The 22,500-nt window shown below is 37.9% G+C and overlaps 4 protein-coding genes and 1 long non-coding RNA gene across 5 annotated transcripts in view; 2 read left to right on the top strand and 3 right to left on the bottom strand.

Annotated features, from left to right (window-relative positions):
- Positions 1-9,781, bottom strand: part of LOC135718903 (uncharacterized) — a 21,567-nt gene extending 11,786 nt beyond the window's left edge. The window contains exons 1-2 of the long non-coding RNA XR_010520929.1: positions 9,674-9,781; positions 6,344-6,505 (exon numbers count right to left, since the gene is read on the bottom strand). This is a non-coding gene — a long non-coding RNA (uncharacterized lncRNA). The remainder of the gene's footprint in view (positions 1-6,343; positions 6,506-9,673) is intronic.
- Positions 1,193-2,803, bottom strand: mafbb (v-maf avian musculoaponeurotic fibrosarcoma oncogene homolog Bb). The gene has a single exon (XM_065241261.2). It carries the CDS (start codon positions 2,599-2,601, stop codon positions 1,609-1,611), a length of 993 nt encoding a protein of 330 aa, XP_065097333.1. The 5' UTR covers positions 2,602-2,803; the 3' UTR covers positions 1,193-1,608.
- LOC135718901 (DEP domain-containing mTOR-interacting protein) lies at positions 2,979-9,399 on the top strand. Its single transcript, XM_065241260.1, has 9 exons — positions 2,979-5,049; positions 5,192-5,370; positions 5,498-5,621; positions 6,029-6,207; positions 6,423-6,632; positions 7,803-7,943; positions 8,813-8,883; positions 8,969-9,073; positions 9,152-9,399. Exons 1-9 carry the CDS (start codon positions 4,871-4,873, stop codon positions 9,278-9,280), a joined length of 1,317 nt encoding a protein of 438 aa, XP_065097332.1. The 5' UTR covers positions 2,979-4,870; the 3' UTR covers positions 9,281-9,399.
- A 1-nt stretch (position 9,782) lies between the features above and the next one.
- On the top strand, positions 9,783-14,977 carry adnpa (activity-dependent neuroprotector homeobox a). Its single transcript, XM_065241259.1, has 4 exons — positions 9,783-10,131; positions 11,207-11,319; positions 11,443-11,532; positions 11,629-14,977. The coding sequence occupies exons 2-4, from the start codon at positions 11,212-11,214 to the stop codon at positions 14,332-14,334; spliced, it is 2,904 nt and encodes a 967-aa protein (XP_065097331.1). The 5' UTR covers positions 9,783-10,131; positions 11,207-11,211; the 3' UTR covers positions 14,335-14,977.
- A 2,814-nt stretch (positions 14,978-17,791) lies between these two features.
- Positions 17,792-22,500, bottom strand: part of gata1a (GATA binding protein 1a) — a 5,751-nt gene continuing 1,042 nt past the window's right edge. The window contains exons 2-6 of the mRNA XM_065242104.2: positions 21,257-21,466; positions 20,520-21,008; positions 20,286-20,431; positions 18,434-18,559; positions 17,792-18,332 (exon numbers count right to left, since the gene is read on the bottom strand). Coding sequence (XP_065098176.1) covers positions 18,048-18,332; positions 18,434-18,559; positions 20,286-20,431; positions 20,520-21,008; positions 21,257-21,466 — 1,256 coding nt within the window. The 3' untranslated portion in view covers positions 17,792-18,047. The remainder of the gene's footprint in view (positions 18,333-18,433; positions 18,560-20,285; positions 20,432-20,519; positions 21,009-21,256; positions 21,467-22,500) is intronic.

Below are 22,500 nucleotides of genomic sequence, written 5' to 3'. Positions count from 1 at the left end.
CAATGTATCCTCAAAACTAACAGAACAATCTCTGATCCTGGATTTTATTGAGCATCGTCTATTATAACATTTGAAAGCAGTGCTCGCCTTGCTTACTGTTTAAATGACAATTTTTATTCTACAGCCTCAACAAGAAACCACGGCTTGTAAAGCTGTTGCTTAGTGAAAAACTGCTTTTGCACCTGTGACCCTGTATTGCACAGGTGGTACGTCATATACAGAGAGGTCAATCTTGCACTAACTGTTAAGGAGCAGTTGACAACAAGGTCAAGGGTTAAAGACCATTTTGCCACACATGTTGTTTGGATCCCGAGAAAATGAGAGTTGTGTAAACCAAAAATAACAACCACTATTTGTGATCTTCTTTATACGAGTAAAGTAAAACCTTTACGCACTTCCTATTTAACAAAGTGATATTTGCCTGTCGTTTGCGTATCTACGCATCTAAATCTTTTAATTACTAGTATACAAATATTCTTAAGCTATTAATTCAGCATCTGTAGATCAGTTACATCTAATATATTGCTCCATGACGTTTCTCATAATGGGCTGGACTTTATCGAAAGGTTTTAATTCCAGGGAATCTTTTAATGTCATTCGAATTTTTACACCCATTAGTTTCAAGTGAAATAAAACAACAGGTCAGAAAAATGGCCTTTACTTTCCTTTTAAGAAGAGGGCAGAAGTCTAAACATATTTCCACCTTTGTACAATCAGTGCTGTGCAGCTTCTCTCTGTGTCTCTTGAGTCATTAGAAACACAGTTGTCTCAGGAAACAGACGTTAAGCAAGGTCAAAGGTCGCGGCAAGCAGACATACCTGTGTTCTGGGTCTTCAATGTCCTCTCATTATCTTTTGTCCCTTGTGTGAAAATGTGTGTTCGAGTTCATGTGTTCAGGTCAATCTGTGTTGACAACTCATGGACAGTATGCCTATGTTGATGGGTTACTACTCATACAAAATAAATGTACTAAACGTTGCCATAGAAGAAACATTTTTGGTTGAATGATGAAACTTTAACATCCGCAGAGCCGTTTTGTTTTTTGTAAAAAGTAAAAATAGTTATTTTAAGAACTTGACTGAATGTTTTTTGACTGAATATTGTATTGATGTGCATAAAAACCATTTATAGCACCTACATTTTTAAGAATGTACTAAGCCTTATGAAAGCACTACTTATGTGAGGAAAAAGATAAGGGAGAAACAGCTTTATTTGAAAAAATTTATTCTAGTAACAAAACGTGAATCACAACTGTTAACTCTTTAAAGAAGTCTTTAGGGAACAAAATTACTGATAGTTGAATAATAAAACAAATAAAAGATAAACAAAGCCACATGATCTATCCTGATAGGGCATTCAGACAAATAATACCAACACAATGCATCTATTGCTGAAAGGGTCAAATGTCATTTGCATAGCTAGGATGACTGATGGTGTTGTGAAAACAGAAGATAAAAGATACAATATCAAAACCAGCTTGACATCTCAGAGATAAATTCTCTACAAGGAAAATATAAAATAGCCTACTAAAAAGACAAAATCAAAACTCTTTCTCTCCAAAGTCTTAAGTACATATCATGTCCATCCAAAAATGCTATAAAAGTTGAATTATCGCAGATATTCAGGGGATGATGCATTTTCACTGGTGGATCCGTTATTCTGACAGTTCATTCCCACAACAAGCCTCTCGCATTTCAGTTTATACGCGTCTCTCTCGCGCACCAGCCGATTGAGTTCGTGCTTTAGCTGCTCCACTTCCGTAACCAGGCTGGTTTTCTCGTGCTCCAGTATGTGTTTCTGCTGAACCCGTTTGTGTCTGCAGGACTGTGCGTATCCGCGGTTTTTCAGCGTGCGGCGTTTCTGCTTCAGGCGGATAATATCGTCCTTGGTCATGCCGCGGAGATGTCGGTTGAGCTCGCGCACGGACATTGACACAAGCTGCTGGTCCGAGAAGCGGCTCTCCACGCCGCGCTCGTTTCGTCTGTGGTTCTGCTGCTGCACATTATGCGATTTCAGCAGGTGTGTCCCACCTTGGGACGAGCAGTCGAGATGTTGCATGAACTGGTCGACTTTTTCAAAGTCGTGCGCAAGCGGGCGCGCGTCAGGATTCTGGAGTTCAGTATACTGCTGGGGATGATACTGATGCATGCTTTGCGCGTGGCCGTGGAAAGGACCCATACTCTTGTATCCCTCCATATCTGCTTGGTGCTGCTGTTGATGCATCTGAGGCGCCGGGTGTCCATGCATGAAATTTGCACTTAGGGCTTCGCGGACATCCTCGGGGGTTAGTTCAAGACAGTGCGGATCCGGGTGTTGTGGGTAAGCTCCCGTGCTCAGGGTCCAGTAGAGATCATCAGCACCGCTTCTCTGTCCATTTGGGCTGAAGCTGGGAGATGAAGGCACCGAGCTGCACGGGGTGCTCAGTGGTGTGGTGGACACGGAACCGGGTACGTGTACACTGCACTGTTGGATAAATGCGCGGTCCGGTCCCAAGACTGCCGTCTCCTTTTTCACATCAAATCTTGACATGTCGAAGTCACCGTAGTCCAAATTGAGCTGATGTTTTGCCAATTCCAAAAGACCGTGCTGCTCCGCCGTCATGATTTCTGCACTCGTTTCGATGTAGTAAGCAAACAGTTATTGCTGTGGTTTAGGTGTCATTTGAAAACACGACTCTACAACTGTGAAAACAAGCTGATGAAGAACTTTCAATGATGTACTCTTTCAGACAACGTCCCTGTCGGGTGTTTTAAAGAAAAGTCAAAGTTTTCAGGTTTTAGATGATCTCTCGATGACTAGTGCTTGTATGTTGAAATGATAGTAAATCACGCTGCTTTAAAAGCAGCCGCGCAGAAAGGGAACGCCCTCTTTCTACTTCAACCTCACTGAGTGAATCATGTCTTGGTCACATTTCACCCAGAAAAACAACTGAAACTATTATCTCTATAACTGTTAATAGTAACAACAACTATTATTATAATTATTATATTAGCAGAACTTTATATCCTTAAATTTCACTTAATACATTATCATTAGGCTACTTTAAAACAAAATATTAGAAATATAATACAGATAAACCATAATTTATTTTAAAAATACTGTGTTTTCTGTACAGTACAAATATATGCTTAAGAAGTAGTTGAACTTTAATAATATAATAATGTAGTACAATGGTTATTTTTGGGTAAGGGTTATCAACATAAATAAAGAAATACTGCCATGATATTTCAATAATTATTGTGTAAACCTCTAATTAACATTTAAACTTTTGCTGTTTTGTCAATATGTTTCAATAATGTTTTTTTAACACAAGTATAATAAGCAAGCTGAGGTTAGGAAGGTGTTTGTACCGAGTATAAAGTGACTATGGGAATACTCAGAATGATGTACTGCGTACTATTTCTCCAAATGCAGTACGCAGTACATTGTGCATATTTTCAGTATGCACACTATCATAACGGTCGAAATATGTACCCCAATAATGTGTGGAAACTTTGCACCTAAAGAGTTTATAGTAGTACCTCAGAGGTGCATATGTCAAAGTTACGTATTGATACCAATTGTATACATATCCGTTCCTAATGGTATAAGTGCCTTTTTAAAAGGTACTGCCTCAGCTCGGGTACATATTTTGACAATTTTTGACACTTGAGAATGAAATTACTGTATGTGGATTATTACTGTTAAATGTATTCATTGCACGCTACACACTTTGAAATTATCACCTAAAAAAAACAAAGTAAGCAGTATGCACACTCTAAAAACAAACGGTGCTAAAGAGCACTGGCTAGTAATCATCGGGGAACCATTTCGAGTGCCATATAGCACCTATGTAGTATCTGTGTAGCACCTATGTTGAACTATATTGTGCTATATAGAACCATATCTGGTGCTATAGTGGTGGTGGTTGGTTCTTCATAGATCCTTTGCAGGTGCTATAAAGCACTAAAATTGGTTCCCCTATGATTACGAGCTTTTAGTGCTATTTAGTAGGGCTGGGCAAAAAAATATATTTTCCGATTAATAAATATATTTTCCGATTAATAATTTTTTGTTAAACGTGGTCGATTAAAAATCAATTCTTAAAGGCTACAAATCGTTTTTTTTTTTTTTTTTTAATGAAATAACCTGATCCTATTTGATCAAGGAATGTGACTGTTTTGACTTTTTTTCAGCATACATTTTTCATCTTGCATCAAAATTGCATTGTATTTACCATAATTGTATGCATTTGAAAAATAGAGATGGGTTCTGTATTAATGTACCCAAGTGTACCTAAAATAAAAAAGTGTAATATATAGGTTGGTGGCTCTTAATTTCTTTTTATTAATTACCCACTTGTAAACTTATGTTCACTGTTTTTTTTAATAAATAAAGTATTTGTATTAAATCTATATTCATTGAGTTGAATCGAGTACAAAAATCAGTCCGAGAATCGAAATCGAATCGATATGGAACATCTGAATCGATACCCAGCTCTACTATTTAGCACTATTTTTTTAGAGTGCAGTATATACTGCATAATAGTCAATAAGAAGCACTTATTTTATATGAAAACCAGGCCTGTCAGACTAAGACCCTGATGAAAACTCATGCTACAGTATATTTGCAAACTTTACTCTTTCACTGACACCATGTGGCCACTATGTGAAACTTCTGACATGTTAGGAGAGCGTTTGTGGTGTATGTGTGTTGTGTTGTTTTATTCAAGATTTAACTATTTAACCTCAAACAATTAAAAACTAATTAAACTGTTATCAATGTTTCATTTGAAGAACCATGAAGTCACCCTTGGTTTGGAACAATATTTAAAATTCTCGTGGGAATTAGAGAGTGTATTTGTGTACACAACATTTCACAGTATTGTCGAATGGGTGCCTCGGTTCATGGGATATTTAGTAAACACAAGAACATCAGTAGAGTAAAGGAAACGGTTACACAAACGCAGAGACATGAAAGAACATTCATGGAGCTACCGGGAAGCATTCAAACTACAGTAATGACAAAACATCAAAAAGCTGAAGTCATGATTGCAGGAGAACAGCTAAGGTATGTTATATTACCAAACCTCAGGAGAACAAAATAGTTACATTATATTTATGTTTAATTACTCAGTCTGATCACTTTTCAACTGTAAGACCTCCTATTATAACTATTCACCCATACTGATACAAGCATCTATGTTATAAAGGTTGCGACTGCATGACAGCAAGTTGATTAAAGACCGTAGACACCACTTGCGCACATATCCGAATTGTTTTGTGGCTCAAGAGCTAATTGATTGGCTGATTGCTCATAAGGAAGTGCCGGATCGAGAGACCGCTGTTCAACTCATGCAGAACCTTATGGACTATGACATCATACATCATGGTAGAACATCATTTACTGTAAATGAAATAAGAAAGTGATGATCCCATTTAAGATTAAGAAACCCATTATTTGAAGTTGAAATAAAACTTACTACTGTATAACAACAAGTTTTTGCTTTCCTTTGTAGTGTGTGATAAGTGGCCCTTGTTCAAAGATGCCAAATACTTGTACAGATTCAGAAAGGATGATGGAACATTTCCTTTTAATTTAGAGGTCAAAATATTCATGCGTGGACAAACACTATATGAACAGTAAGAACATTGATTGTATAAATGTCCAACTTAAAGGTATAGGATACTGAAAATAAATATTGTGTCATCTATTTACTCACAACCAAGTTGTTTCAAACCTGTATAAATTACTTTGTTCTGCTAAATACAAAGGAAGATATGAAAAATGTTAATAAACAAACCAATCTGGGGCACCATTCACTTCTATAGTATTATTTTCTCCTACTATAGAAGTCAATGGAGCCCCAGATCTGCTTGGTTACAAACATTCTTCAAAATATCTATAATAAATATCTATAATAAAAATAAATAAGAAATGTATACAGGTTTGTAACACCTTTAGGTGAACTCTCCATTTAATACATCATTGCTTGATCTGCATTATTTAAAAAAAAAATGACAGCATGTTTTTCTTTTGTCCCTCACAGTCTTATTGCATGCAAAGTTTCAATTTTGCAAGAGAGACAAGAAAAGGGTGTGGCTTATGAACGTTCTTTCCCTGGTTACATGTTAATTGATTGGCTGCTACAGAATGGTGAAATAGAGAGTCGACGACAGGGATTAGATCTCTGCCAAGCCTTACTAGAGAATGGTATCATTCAGCATGGTGAGAACAATATTTATCATGCATCCTGTTATGTGTTTACTTAGTCATTATACAGTCTGATATTGTGTCGTCTAATGTGCAGATTCAATTCAATTGGATATTCTAGTAAATGCACAATCATTAACAATAAACATACCTGCATACATATTGAACAACAGCCTTTATCTGTGCAGTTGTCTCTCTATGCTTTCCTTACTCCATTTCACTCCACACAGTCTCCCAGAAGCATCACTTCTTTGACAGTGGTCTGCTCTATCAATTCTGCATTAATTTTCGCCGGCGACGCCGTCTCTCCGAACTGTTACACGAGACAGAGAGTGAAGAAGTTGAATGTACAGCACAGCAAAATCAAGATGAACAGGCTGACAGTCCCTTCGCATCACACAAACTCTCACCATATGAGGGCAACAGTAACTTTTTATCTGGTAGTAACATTTACTAAAAGAACCCTAGTACTGCTATGCTTATGGACATGGTAATTTCCTAAGACCTAAGTGTACACATAATACACCATAATGCACCATAATACTTAATTCTGTGTAACTGGAACCTATTGTACATAAACGTGGACAATTATACGGCTTCATGTTCAAAGAAAAATATTTGGTTATTACATTTATTGGTTCTTCTTAACCCCAAGAAGTCTGAAAAAAAAAATACAAACCAAAGCTTCGTCTTAGGAGGTTAATTTTGGTTCCATGGTACAGATCGATGTACAAGTATTTGACACCATTAATGTTTTTAACAGAAATAGAAATGTAGTAACGTTTTGTGCTGTGCTTAATTATAAAGACTTTGAGAAGATATTGTGATGATGTAAACAGTTCTGCCCATTTTATCCCGAAGGATCTTCAGCACACTAATTGCAGGGACACCCCCACTGGAGCAATACAAGCTTAAGTGCTTTGCTCAATGGCACAGCTGTGATATTACAAAATCATGAGCTCAGTAACTCAATTTCCTTGCTCATATAACCTTGCAACTTGTGTTAGCAACCCATTTTTCAAACTCCTTCAATAACCTTAAAGAGCAATACATGAAATACAATTAAAATATAATTTCCTTTCCCTCAACAATTTGACGTTTCAGCCAATAATAATTAATAGAGACTGAAGCTGTTAGCCCATAACATTCGCCCTAATTTTTGTGTTACACAAAACTCTACCATTTCTGACTTTCATCATTTGCAACGTTTCTAATTGGATTTGTAGTGATTTTGCCTCTCTTTACTATCTCTTGTCCAAAAAAAGTGAAAAAACAAAAACAAAAAAGATTTCAAGCACTTATGTTGCAAAAACTAAAGCGACATTTGTGAAAATAGGGCATTGTAATTACTCACTAATAACCTTTTAATTGCAACTAAAGTGAAATTACTGAACCTAAACATAAAAAAATGCTTAAAAAATGCTAATTTACAAGATAAAATGTCAGGCAATTCTTCATTTACTCATCCTCATGTTGTTTTAAACCTGCTCATCTGCTAAATAAATACAAAAGAAAATATTTTGATAAATAATGGTAACCACACAGCTAACGGCACTCACTGACTTTCATAGGAAAAAATATTTAAATAATTAATTTCACATTTCTTTCAGTCCTGTCTACTAATGATGATTTAAATGTGTCTACAAATGGACGACGTGGAAGTCTGGCCCACCATCTGCACAGTTCAGATGGATACCCCATCACTTCTTCCCTTTCCAACGCCTTTGCAGTACAATGCAATCCTAAATCAGGTTATTAAAGTGCATTTGCTCTCTTTAGAAGACTTAAAGGGTTGAGTAATGTTAAAGGAGTAGTCCATTTTCTTAAAAAGAAAAATCCAGATAATTTTCTCACCACCATGTCATCCAAAATGTTAATGTCTTTCTTTGTTCAGTCAAGAAGAAATTATGTTTTTTGAGGAAAACATTCCAGGATTTTTCTAATTTTAATGGACTTTAATAGACCCCAATACTTAACAGTTTTAACGCAGTTTAAAATTGCAGTTTCAACGCAGTTTTAAAGGACTCTAAACGATCCCAAACGAGGCATAAGGGTCTTATCTAGCGAAACGATTGTCATTTTTGGCAAGAAAATTAAAAAAATATGCACTTTTAATCCACAACTTCTCGTCTTCCTCTGGCTGTGTGACCAGCCAGCGCGACCTCATGTACTTGCGTAATTACGTCGGAAAGTCAAGTGTTACATATATGAAACGCACATTTGTGGACCACTTTGAACAATAAACTGACACAAAGACATTTATTAGTATCATTCGACATACAACTACGTCAGAGAGTCCTCTTTCTCCACACTTGTAAACACTGGGGCGTAGTTTCACATTCATCATCCGTGAACTGCAATTTTAAACTGCATTAAAACTGTTAAGTATTGGGGTCCATTAAAGTCCATTAAAATGAGAAAAATCCTAGAATGTTTTCCTCAAAAAACATAATTTCTTCTCGACTGAACAAAGAAAGACATCAACATTTTGGATGACATGGTGGTGAGTAAATTATCTGGATTTTTTTCAAAGAAAATGGACTAATCCTTTAATAAGCACTTAATCTACCAGTGATCAAGTTCTGTGCAGTAACTGCATGTTTATTATCGTTATTGGCAGTGCTAAAAAGACCTGTAACCTGCGAGGAGCTGTTATCTTCAGGTGCTCCTTATGGAAAAAAAGTTCTGACAGTAAGTCCTGAATAAATTGTGCTTAGTTGGCCATGACAGAAAAACCTTGAACCGCAGTCGGTTTATGAGAGTTTTATAATTACAGATCCTCGGAGATGCCCTAGGCTGGGGCTTTGTAGTACGAGGAAAATCACCATGTTATGTTCAGGCTGTGGATCCTGGAAGCCCCGCTGCAGCAGCTGGAGTTAAGGTGATCATAATAAAATGTATGAATCAATTGTCTTATGCCTAGAATCCATAAACTGGTTTCCAATAACGTCTGGTTTAGGTACGCCAATTTGTGTGCCGAGTGAACGGATGCAGTGTGCTTCACCTGGACTACCGCGCACTGTCAAAGTTGGTGATGACTGGACCTCGTGTTGTTACTTTGGAAGTGATGGAACCACTGACAAGTTAATGTAATAACAGCACAATACTACAAATGATGTGCAACAGACTGATGTTATAGATGTGTTATGTATAATAAATCAAAGTGTAATACTGTACTTATAACATGATGTAACACCCCCCCTCCCTTCAAATGTGACATTTTATCATTCAAAAGGGTTGTGAGAATTACAAAATAAAGATATGGATCTAACCTTATGTCTTCTTTACAGTCTTTTATTCAGATTCACTTAAATAACCGTGACCACAACTTTACACCCACCAGTCCATTGTATTTTGACATGTGTCTGTACTGATTGCTCAATCAATTGTTGTTAAACCATTTAATTAGGCCTACCCACCAATTTCTTTCTCAAACATAAACAATTCAACATTTTGCTATTATTTAACGACTTAAACTTACTTGCACGGTCTTTTCTTTGAAGAAAATCCTGTAGCCCCTCAGACATAAGAATGGTCCCTTTATAACTTCACACAATATGTCACTTCCGCCTGGAACCGTTCGCCATTTTGAACAGGCTGGGCTGGTATTTGGAACGGTCTCGAAGAGAAAAACTCTTTTCTCTGTCCCGTAATAGTATATCAGTCACAAAGCCGGTTATTCAAACCGTGCATTTGAAGAACACGTCTATGGGGTTGCTATAAGCATCTTTGTTACCTTTAAAAATCCAGTTTGATGACACATGGTGCGGATTCTCAGGATGTGTTGCCGAGATCCACCGGCGGCAGCAGCGGCGCGAAGGACAACTGCAGCATCTGCCCGGGCCGAATAAACCGCCAGAGTCGCTTCTGTCCTACCCGACGACAAATTCAACCTAAACGCTTTAAGGAAATTACATGCGAGACCGTGAGGACAAGCAGGTAGCGTGGCATTACAAACTATGTGTTTTTCCATTTGGCACTCGGTGCTTTTGTGCGGAGTTCAGTGTGTACATCAGACATCCCGTGGCTAAGCTAGCGTGCTAACCGAGTATCTGCATGGATCAAAGATTTTGGATTCTCTCTAAACAGTTTGCACGTAGTTCATATGGTATCGGTTTTTTCTTTCGTTGCCAAGCTGTGATGTGCCGTTCAAGAAAACGCCAGTAAAACCAGTCAAAATAAATAAATCGTGTGTTATTTTTCTGAGCCCATCAATAGTAATAAAGGCCTGCTGTGGCCTGTATTGTCTACTGGGGCTGCACTAAGTAGCTTTCATACGAGCAGATGTCCCATTCACAGGGGTTTGCCGTTTAAATGCTTGATTAATTTTAAAATAAGTTTTTAGTGAAGTGGTCTGTGTAGAAATGATCAAGTCCTTTCTTTGTACAATGATGATGCTGCTGCACCCACATTCATATTGTTTATTTGTAACTTATGTTGGGGATGGCATAGTAATGGTCCTATGACTAAAACGGTTCATACCTCAAAGAATAGCATCTCTTTTGTCTAACAGGTTGTAAATAATTTATTTTATTTAAACAGTGCACACTCGTCTGCATACTAAATTTACTGGCCACAATATATTATTGTTCACAACACATGCAAAAAATAAAGTTGCTACTTGAATACGCTTAAATACCAGCAAGTAGATTTGTAGTAATTATTTATTGTGTAAAAAGTTATACACTACAAAATATTGACTTGATAAAAGTATGCTTTTTTTCTAAAAACTATTTATTTGTGTATTAAGTGCAAAATTGGTAATAGTACATTTACTAGGTGTACTTAAGTAGGGTATTTTTTCAGTGTACTTTTTTCACATGGGAGGTCTGTGACCCATTTAAAATTAAGCCCAATTTCCTTTAATAAAATAGACCATGAGTCACATACAATTCATTTGCTTCATCACACATTTTTTTTTGTGTGTGTGTTTTATGTTTATATACTTCCCAATTAACAAAAACACAAGTGATCCTTAATGATTAAAAACAAATTTTTGTGTTTTAACATGTAGACAAGATGTTTCAGCTTCCAGTGAATAATCTTACTCGGCTGAGGAAGGCCAGGAAAAAAGTCAAGAGATTGCTGTGTGATGTTGGCCTCGATTACTGCAAAGAGCATGTAGAGGTAAAATTTCATTTGCACCTTGAATTTCCCTTCAAGTTAAATTTATTTGTCATCTCTTTGAACACTCGCATCTATTCCATTAACATGTATACTTAAGACTTCATCAGTGTTGTTCAATTGCAGGACTTCAAAGAGTTTGACCCCAGTGAGTGTGACGCAAACCAAGTAAGTCTTGATGTTTGTCTCTGGGATCCATCCTGGACAAAGTCACAGGTATGTCTGCCACAACCTCTGCAACAGAAGTCCAAATTAGTGTTTTGCATAGAAACAAACCTCTTTAAATTCTGTTTTGTTTCTCATGTGTTGCAGGACTACAGAACGAAGCAGTTTTGCTGCTCGGAATGCCCATTTGCCTCCAAGTACTTCTCTGCCTACAAAAACCACTTCCGCAATGTTCACAGAGAAGACTTTGAGAGCCGAATCCTTCTTAATTGCTCCTATTGCACGTACAGTGGGAACAAGAGGACTTTGGAAACCCACGTCAGGCTCTTCCACATGCCTAACAATTTGGTGCGACAGGGTACCGCTGGCCCTCATGGAGCCCAAATGGGTGTTCGGGACAGCATGCGGGTAGATAAGTCCTTGCTGGGCGATCGTAAGGAGCTACCGGTGTACTACTGCAAGAAGTGCACCTATCGGGATAGACTGTACAACGTGGTGCGCAGGCACATCTACAGGGAACACTTTCAGCACGTGGCTACACCTTATCTCGGCAAAAACTCGGAGAAGCAGGAAAATAGCGTAGAGGCGCCTGGCAACAGTCATGGGATCCACTGCAAGAGCTGCCACTTCACACCTCGTTCATATGAAGCACTGGTGCAGCACGTTATCGAGTTTCATGAGCGCATTGGCCATCAAGTCACCGCTATGATTGGACACACCAACGTCATAGTGCCAAGGCTCCAGGCGAATATAATTCAGAGGGGTGTTGCAATGGCTCCGGGTGTGCGTCCTCAGGCACCTCAAATGAATCGTTTTAATATGGCCAAAATGATGGGGTTACCTGTAGGCAACCATTTCAAGCAAACCGCCGTTGCAGGCAACTCTGTGTCTGGTCAACAAGTACGCATTACACTACCCGATAAAGCTTTTGTGTCAGGTGCGGTCTCCCAGTCCCACACAGGAAAACACCTGGGTGGCTTTGGAGTCCACGGTTCGACACATCTTAACGCTCAGCCCGCTTCTTTCTCCGCCTCACTGAAGAACCAACCTCTCTCTTCGCCGGGACATGCTGCTACTGCCACTTTGACCTCATTGCAGGCCAAAAAAGCTGCAGCCAGCGCTCTAAACACCTCACAGACGCAAAAGTGGAAAATTTGCACCATCTGCAATGAACTCTTTCCCGAGAATGCTTACAGTGCTCACTTTGAAAAAGAGCATCAGGCAGAAAAGGTGAGAGCCATGGCTAAATATATCATGAAGATCCACAACTTCACTAGCAAGTGTCTATATTGCAACCGCTACCTACCCAGCGACTCTTTGTTGAACCATATGCTCGTGCATGGGTTGTCGTGCCCGCAGTGTCATTTCACGTTTCATGAAGTTGAGAAAATTGTAGCACATAAGCGGCTGGCGCATCCTAATGATCCTGGTGATCCACCCACCGGCTCTCCTCTCATGTTTGATCTCACGCTTCAGCAAGGAACTCCAAAGAATGTTCAGCTTATTGTGACCACCTATAACATGAAGGAGACACCTGAAGCATCTTCAGCTGCTCAGCCACAAAACAGCACCATGGCCAAGGCCTTTAAGAGCTTCGCCAAGGTGACGGAGACCCAGAGTGATCCTGTAGTCCGAAACGTGTCCCAGTCTTCAGTGACACAGAAGAAAGAGGTTGGTAAAACACTGTGTCCTCTATGTTTCACTATTCTCAAAGGTCCAATTTCGGATGCCCTCTCCCATCATTTAAGAGACTCCCATCAGGTGCTCCAAACACTGCACCCCGTAGAGAAAAAGCTGACCTACAAATGCATCCACTGCCTGGGTGTGTACACTAGCAACATGACTGCTTCCACAATCACACTTCATTTGGTGCACTGTCGAGGTGTTTGCCAGACACCGAAAGGTCATTGCAGCAAGTCAATCCCAACTGCACTGCGCTCGCCTGGAGCTGGGTCTCTCAAGCGTGAGTTGGTTACCCCAGATGCATCTGACCCCAAGAGGAGGAAAATGGTTGACCAGTCTAGATACTACTCAACCGATTTTGTCGAGAAGCCAGAAGAGCCTGTAGTGTTGGCCTTGGATCCTAAAGGTCACGGCGACGAGCCTTACGAAGCACGGAAAGCATTCCTTACAGCGTATTTTAATCTGCATCCTTACCCTTCCCAGCGGGAAATCGAGAAACTTGCTGCAAGCCTCTGGTTATGGAAGTCGGACGTCTCGAGCCATTTTGCCAACCAGAGGCGATCGTGTGACCGGGATTTCATGACCCGCAAGCCTGTTGTGTTACTAGGCTTTAACATGCGGGCAGTGAGCCAGCTCAAGCATGAAATGAACTTCGACGCAAGTTGGCTGTTCAAAGTCAACGACGATGAAAAATGCGGATTGTCAAAGACCTCGAAATTCCGACTGAAGGCTCCTGTTGGCTTCCGCGCAAAGGATGGTTCGAGAGCTATTCAGTTTGAGACTCTAAACACTGGACAAAGTAGTCAAAGCAACTGTGCCTTCAAGCCATGCCCTGGGTCATCCTCAGAACCTATCGCTATTGATTCTGACAGTGAATCAGACTTAGAAGAAATTCCCAATGAAAACATTGAAGTGAATCAACAAGCTACAGCGTTAAGACCTTCAGCAGTTGGATCCCAAGCGAAAGGGACGTTGCTGCGAGACCGATTCCGTTACGAAAGAGGTGCGGGGGGGAGCCGAAGTTCTCCCAGAGTTGCGGCCAAAAGTCTAGATGGTTCCAGTCCTGAAGAGGCGGCCTGGTCAGGCAGCATGTCTTCTGAAGAGACCCGCTTTAGACCAGCAGGACAGTTTGAAGTAAAGGGAAAAAAGGTTGGGTTGCTTGGTAGATGATGGCTTGTGGTAATGTTCCCTGCTCTTTTAACTCAATGCCCCGTAGGTCAGAGCCCTTACCTCACATATGGTTGACATTAAGCATTTATGATATGAACTTGTGTAAAACCAGAAGAGTTACACACTTTTAACTCAAAGTACTGTTTACTCTCAAACAATTCTGCTGTTGGAGAGTGGAAAAACTAATATACTGTATGATTTTTTTTCTCAACGATCCATAGTCCCTTGTGATTTCTTTTTTGTATACTGTTCTCTGTATTTAATCACACCTGTTAAAATTGTAACAAAATTGATAGGTCTATTGTTTTCCTGATCAAATAAAAAGGACAGTGTAATTTACAATTACAAGTGCTTGGATGTTTTTTGTTTAATGTCTGTTTTTTTATTGTGTCTAGTAAAATGGATTTACACCCTATAATCTGATTTATAGTTTTTTTTTTTTTTTTGTAGAATCTGTCTTTAGTGTGTTCGAGAAGTTTTTTTTATTACAATATGCAGGCTGCTATTTCCTTACAATGTGAAACAGGTGTTTGAATAGTCGTGATGTTCACTGCACTTGATGTCTTTACTAAACACAAAGGTAATTAAGTAATGATAATGATTTCAGTTAAATCTCAGCTAATAAACATCTTTCACAAAGTCATTAGGCCTGTCTGGAAAATTTGGATTTGACAGTTAAACAGTCCTGACTTCACTGTAATGACACCTTGCTGCCCTTAGAGGTCACTGTGTAATCTGCATTAATAAATGAAAATCATTTTACAGAAAAGGCTGTGACATGCATCATATCATTTCCATCTATGCTAAGTCAGCTAAAGCCCTAAAACATTTTGATAGTCACATAAGCCAAAATAACAGTTAAAGAGATAGATGTACATAATTGTGACCTATCAGTACAGATTAAAGTATCATCGTCTGAGATTTGGAGCGTTGAAGTTTGTTTTTAATAATTGAATTCACTTTAATTTCGATCCTTCACATAATGTTACTTAATATTAAAGATATCAAGTTTATGTTTTTACAGAATGTGAATAAAAACTTCACATTGTGTAGAAATAACTACCGACTTTAGCTTGGTTTTCACTTGTTTTTTAGTGAATTAGTATGCTTTGATATGGAGTAACCCACCAGTTTTGCATGTTATGCCATTGCATCCATGACAAATATGATCACTCAACTTAACATTTAAATGCATGGGTGCCCATATGTTGCAGTTGGTCTTAAATTTAACCTTGTCCTGCATGTTGCAAGGTTGTACAATACACTTGGTAGACTCTTGGTTATAGATGTGGTAGTGAATGTTTTAACATGCTAGCAAGTATTTGACGGGGAGGAGAAACTGTGGCAGAACTTTTAACGGATGACATTTTAAATTTGATCCTGTGGTTGCTAATCTCTTGCAGTCATTTGTCGCCATTTCCCTAATATATAGTTGGCCGTCCAAACAGATAAACACAGCAAGGACAAAATAGAAAAAATAAATACCCACCTGCCACTCAGAGTCTGTTAGTTCAAAGTTTCGACATCCTTTAAGAACAACCCATATATTAAACTTCACTTTTTATGGTTTTATAATCTAAAACAAGTGCAAACTGTTTATGAAAAGGCAAGATAAGAGAGATCGACTATTTACAGTGCACTGGGAAACATTGCACATTTGCACCTGTCACACTGTCCTAAACATATGATAAAAAATTGTCCCAAGCTGTCACTGGTGCAATATCCTTTAAAATGGTCCTAAAATGTACCATTTAGGTACAGATATGTGTATTTGAGGTAATAATAAGTCACCTAGCTGTCACTGGGGTGGTACCCCTTTAAAAAGTACGTCTTTGCACTAGGGTTGCTAAACAATTAATCGCGATTAATCGTTAGCAGAATAAAAGTTTTTGTTTACATCACATATGTGTGTAAACTGTGTATAATAAATATGTATATATATATATAAATATGAACACATTCATGTATAATTTTAAGAAAAATGTTTTTATATATTAAGTATTTATATTTATATATAATATAAATTATACATAAATATACAAATGTATATACACATGTAAACATTTCTAAAACATATACATGCATGTGTGTACATTTATTTATACAAAGTTATTATACACAGTTCACACACATTTGATGTAAACAAAAACTTTTATTCTGCTAATGATTAATCACGATTAATCGTTAAGCATCCCTACTTTGCACTCAAAAGTGGTACCAAAGTGGCTTTATTAGTACCTGAAATCTGTACCGAAATGGTACATTTTAGGACCTTTCTAAAGGATACTGCACCAGTGACAGCTTGGGACCATTTGTTGACCTTTTTTCCGACAGTGTACTTAATGTCTGACAGTTTATCTAGTGTTTATGCATTTATTCAATAGAGAGACACAAGCTGTTAATGTTATCAAAGGAGTTTTTGAGTGTGCAAGTATTTTTCTCTGTATGTGGATGACTTTGCAAACAAGACGGGTGTAAAAATTCTAAGTAGTTGCATCCTTTCTGATTTATAACTCAGCCAGTTGTTAGGATTAGGGTGGCGTCCCCAGATGTTCATGATTTCTTGTAAGAAGTCATTTGCTTTTGCACATGACTTAAAATCAATCATGCAAGGATATATGGCCAGTGTACAAAATAATATGCAAATAATCATGTATTTCTGAAAGTCCTCCAAGAAGTATGCTATTTATTTTAAGGAACAGAAATTGCAGCTGTTTAATATACTTTCGTAAAGGACAACAAATGTGATTTCACACGATGCTGTGGAGGAGGATTCGGTGGTGAGAATGCTGTCAGCATGATAAGATATCACTTTCACAGCAGTACAAACTGAATTGGCTGAACCCCGTCAGCTTGCAATATTGAAAGTGACTAAACCGTTTTAAGGTCCCTTAAAATCTCTCTGCTACTTTTTCTATGTTTCAATTATTACCAATAGTTATTTTTGCACAACTGATCTTTGTGAGGCTATAGTGCAGGTGCTATTTTGCCAGCATCCGTGCATAGGGCGGGGCTGTGTTATGTACACAGATATAACAGTGTTTTCCGTGTGAGTTAAATTTAGGATCTGGCACGTATGGAACTTTAGTGAAGTGTTTTGCAGCTTTATGAAAAGTGTTTGATTTGCATGTTCATGCTTCAAACGCAGATCATTTGTCAAAGCCAAAGGATGAATGGACAATGACACTGTTATTGTGTGACCAACGTGACCTTAGGTTAAAATAGTGAGCTCCCAACCACAAGGTCTAAAACGGTTCAGAAAATTTAAATACCATTACCAGTCTAAAATAGGACACGTTTTGTATCAGACCTTTGTAAATGCCTTCATATAACTTAACATTGTTTCTGTATCATTATACATCTCAAAAACTGAATCCAAATCAGTGTCGTGAAAAAGCTTGGAAATTGTTAGTATTCATTATGCAAAAACGTATTAAAAGTTATTAAGACACATTTATTGAATGTATCAAAAGACAATATTACAGCAAGCGTTATAATCATAAATATTCACATTTGTTTTGAAATGTAATTGATAAATGCAAACAGTTTCGACTTATTCCCGTTCACCATTTAAACTGCACTATGCACTACAAGCTATTAAACTGCCATTGTTAAAATACATCAGTTTATGCAAGCAGTGTGTGTTATTTACAATACTAAATGTACAGTGTAATGTACATGCCTCCATTATAGTAGTCCAATAGCCGTCTCTCTCACACTAATGTAGGCACCATTCCAGAATTTGGGTGGTGGGTGTAGGACAAACTCTGGGAGGAGTGAAGGGTGGAGGGGGCCAGTAAATGAGGGGTGTGGCTGTAAGACAAAAGGGGTCCTGGGTTTAGAGAATAGTGTCCTCCGTGCTCATCAGGTGGGGCAATGTGTGACATATCAGAGTAAACATCTGAAGCTCCACTTTTTTTGCCCTTCTTATTTCTGTTGGACACTTTGCGATTGCGTGTTTGTATGCCATCCTTCTTCATAGTTAAAGGCCTGTTAACCTGCAAAAGGATGAGACGGAGATTATATTAGTTATACTGTAGGCTACTTATTTTGAAAGGTTTAACCCTTCTGAATGCAACAAATATAAATATGTACTCACATTGTGCAGTTTGAAGTAGAGGCCACAGGCGTTACAGACAGGCTCACCGTTGGCATTGCGTCTCCATAATGTTGTAGTGCTTGTGTGACAGTTGGCACATTGTGTTCCAGCACGTTTGCTTACGATCTGTGAATGTAAAGTTTATAGTAAATATATGTTTCACGGTTATAGTGAATGTGCAGTAACCATGGCATACTGATTACCATATTTACTACAAAAAAAAAAAAACATTGTATCGGTATGGTTACTGTAGCAAATCCATGGTTAACTTGTGGTAACCATCGTTTGTATAATAGTAGAACCATCATTAATGTCCAAAATTCTTTTACGATTGAACTTAAAAAAAAAATAAATATAATGTTGCCTAATAGTTAAATAAATGCTAAGAAGGTAAATGCAATACAAAATATACTTGTATGTTAACATACTGTACTATTAAATTAGGGCTGTCAAAAGATTATTTGCGATTAATTGCATACAAAATAAAGGTTTATAACTGCATAATATATTTGTGTGTTTATTGTGTGTAATTATTATATATAAATACACACATACATGTATAAATTTAAGAAAATTTTTATTTATGTATAATTTGTAATGTATATATATATATATATATATATATATATATATATATATATATGTATATATATATATATATGTATATAATTATATATATTATTCATATATATAAACACACACATGTAAATGTTTCTTATGTACATACATGCATGTTTTTGTATTTATATATGCAAAATTATATTTCACACAGTACGCACACATATATTATGCAAAAACAAACTTTTATTTTGTATGCGATTAATCACGATTAATCTTTTGACACCCCTATATTAAATTAAAAGGTCATTGATTTCTCGCAAATATTTTATTAATAATTGAATGATCTTAATAATTAGCTTAAATGTTGAATGGCAAAAAATATCTTAATGGTATATTATAAAATCATCCATTTATTATTTAAAGGGATAGTTTACCCAAAAATAAAAATTCTGTCACCATTTACTCACCCTAAACATGTATGAGTTTCTTCTGTTTACCGCAAAAAAAAAAAAAAAAAACTTGATAAATGATGGTAATCACACACTCTCAGTGGAAGGGACCCATTTACTTCCATAGTATTTTTCTTCCCTAGCTGTAAAAAATTCCTTGTTGCACTTAACATGAATTTATAATTAATTGAAATGTTCTTGACTAGTGAGGATTTGCTATAAATTATAAAAATAAAGTTGAATTAGCTTAAGTTATTTAACTTCTTTTTATAACTTATAACAACTAGTCAAGAAAGTTGAATTGTAAATTCAAGTTGATTAAACTGCAAAATGTAAGTGCAACAATGACTTTTTACAGTGTACTATGAAAGTCAAAGGATGTCATCTACCCTGTGATTACCATAATTTATCAAAACATCTTATTTTAAAGAAAGAAACTTATACAGGTTTAGAACAACATGAAGGTGACTGAATGATGACATTATTTTCATTTTGGGGTAAACAATCCCTATAACTGTACATTCACACGGGGTGTAAGTGTTGACGCTTCCAATTCACTTTTAATGGGTGAAATCATGGGTTTGCCAAACTGAATTGTGGATCCGTTGGCGCAGCGTCACTGTTGTTGCTCACGGGAGAAGTTGGATATTTCTCAATTTTTCAGGTTATACAAATAACCTAGGCTGAGCCACCCAATTACGCTTATGGAAGACCGGAGCATGTGTAGCAGCCACTGTGAATGGCCGTTGGCCACGCTTCAGACAAGCCTCCCGTCAAGCATTAACTCTTCTGCCTCGTGTGAATGTACCTTAACACCGTTTTTATGTAATAATTTTACATACCAGTCTCTTTTTTGGCCTTATGAGGGGTCTGTTCTGGCCATTCATCTTATGGTACAGTCCGCAAGCATTGCAGAGGTAGTGGCCTGTTCCATCTCGACGCCAGAGAGGGGTGGCAGTTGCTCCACAGTTTACACATTCACGTGCCTCTGTTAGAGTGAATGGGAAATGTAATTAACATGTAGAACCAAAATTGTGTTCGGAAAATGTAACTGTTGTAAATGTTGTGTTTTTTACCTGGTGGTGAAAGTCTCATCTTGTTGCGAAGTTTGGGTGAGTAGTTCGGGTTCATCCAAGGTCCAGTGGGAGAATAGAGCGCAGCTGAACTGTAATCTGGCGACGTAGCCATGTATGATCCATAAGGGCCGAGCATGTGCGGAGAATGGCCATACATTCCTCCGGCAGGTGAGGTCAGATTGAGAAAGCTGCTCCCACCTCCACTCATCGGACTCAATCTTTCAGCTTTCATGACCTCCTGAAGTCTGGGACTCTCCTTACCATCACGATTCGGAGAGGTGAAGCCATCTTTCGGAGAGATGAAAGAGGAGGTGGTGCTGTTAGGATACATGGGTGGGGAGGTGTGAGGGTGAAGAGAGGTCTTTGAGAAGGGGCTGCTTGACCAGACAGTGGATGTGGGGTTGTAGGTAGAATTGAGAGAGTGACCCGCAGAATTGTCCAGCCATTGGATGTTTCCCAGAATTGATGGGGAGGGGTAGACCTGGCGAACTATAACATTGGAGAAAAAATATTTTTGACTTTAGTGTTCCACAATATTATCAGGCTTGTTTAATGTGCAGACACAACTAAAGGGAGGCCATTTTTGATCCCATTGAGAAGTTTTGCAAATATGGCACTATCATTGCTGTGTTTGTTTGAGCATCTTGATGCAGTGACACTGTCTAAGCATTGACTTTTTGGGCAAAAGTACCTGTTTCATCTTAAATATCTTTAAATGACAACACTGAGGATCTCACCTGGACTGTGTCTGTAGGATGATGAAGCTCGACTCTGGCTGCTAGTTGAGTAATATGATGGTAGTAAGTCAGTCTCAGAGTTCGAGTAGAAAGGCTCATCGTCTTCAACGGATGGCAACAGTCCAGGATCTGTTGTGTAGCTTGCTAACGGGTCAGGACTGATCAGGTTGGGGGAAACCCAACGAGACTGCTCAGATGAATTCTCCATCTCTTAAGTGGGAAAGATCAAGTGTTTAGATGTTTTCATTTATTTATTAACACCATCTCAGTACATATGCCTATATTAATGGTAAGAACCATGTTAATCTATACACAAGTTGGGGAAGGGCAATTTGGCATCTCCAGTCCCCCTAACTTGCACGTTTGGACTATGGGAGGAAACCAGGGTACTCAAAATAAATCCAGGGAGAACTTCACCAAAGTTCCTCCTGAACCACCCAACACTCTAAAAACAAACGATGCTATATAGGACCAAAAGTGGTTCTTTGCTCGTAATCATAGAAGAACCGTTTTTAGTGCCATATAGCACCAGTGAAGCACCTGTGTAGAACCAAATAGGGGCCATATAGCACCACATATAGTTCTACATAGCACTATATGGTTCTACACAGGTGCTTCACTGGTGCTATATGGCACTAAAAATGGTTCTTCTAGGATTACGAGCAAAGAACCACTTTTGGTGCTATATAGCACCGTTTGTTTTTAGAGTGAAGGCTCAAACTGGGAACCTTCTTGCTGTGAGCCAATGGTGCCACTGTACAAAATGAGTTGCCACCATACAATGTTTTAAGAGTATTGCAAGAGCTATTGATTGAGCTTTTTTGACATTTTTAAATCATTAGGCTACACAATTTCCACAGTCAACTTTAAATAATTAAAAAAAATTAAAATAGTGAACATTTGTTGTTGCTGTACAATAATGATTAACATGGATTACACATGCACAAATATTATCTGATACTTTCATTTATTTTACCAGTGGGTCCCTATAATACTTTATTATGATATCTAGACATTAAGGTTTGTTAGACTTCCCCTTAAAAGGTCCTCATTTGACTGTGGCAAAAAAGTCACCACTAAAAATATATCTGCAGGCCTGAATTTGGTCATAGACATTAACAGTTAGCAATAGCTCACAACAACATTTGCTCCCTTAGGGGAATTGACTATTAAAAGATTAACAGAAAGACTATTTTTTGAGTTACTGTCAACTTAGTGGAAAATATAATTTTTTATATTTCATA

Source organism: Paramisgurnus dabryanus, chromosome 14 (genome assembly GCF_030506205.2).
Source record: "Paramisgurnus dabryanus chromosome 14, PD_genome_1.1, whole genome shotgun sequence".
Classification (NCBI taxonomy): Eukaryota; Metazoa; Chordata; class Actinopteri; order Cypriniformes; family Cobitidae; genus Paramisgurnus; species Paramisgurnus dabryanus.
Note: the sequence above shows the minus strand (reverse complement) of the source record. Positions and strands in the feature narration are given on the sequence as shown.

Bases quoted from the DNA above. Each gene is read 5' to 3' on its own strand.
- LOC135718901 (XM_065241260.1), top strand. From the start codon at position 4,871: ATGGGTGCCTCGGTTCATGGGATATTTAGTAAACACAAGAACATCAGT. The intron at 5,371-5,497 runs GTAGAACATCAT...TTTCCTTTGTAG, and splicing joins CTATGACATCATACATCATG to TGTGTGATAAGTGGCCCTTG. The intron at 6,633-7,802 runs GTAGTAACATTT...CATTTCTTTCAG, and splicing joins CAACAGTAACTTTTTATCTG to TCCTGTCTACTAATGATGAT.
- mafbb (XM_065241261.2), bottom strand. From the start codon at position 2,601: ATGACGGCGGAGCAGCACGGTCTTTTGGAATTGGCAAAACATCAGCTC.
- adnpa (XM_065241259.1), top strand. From the start codon at position 11,212: ATGTTTCAGCTTCCAGTGAATAATCTTACTCGGCTGAGGAAGGCCAGG. The intron at 11,320-11,442 runs GTAAAATTTCAT...GTTCAATTGCAG, and splicing joins ACTGCAAAGAGCATGTAGAG to GACTTCAAAGAGTTTGACCC. The intron at 11,533-11,628 runs GTATGTCTGCCA...CATGTGTTGCAG, and splicing joins CATCCTGGACAAAGTCACAG to GACTACAGAACGAAGCAGTT.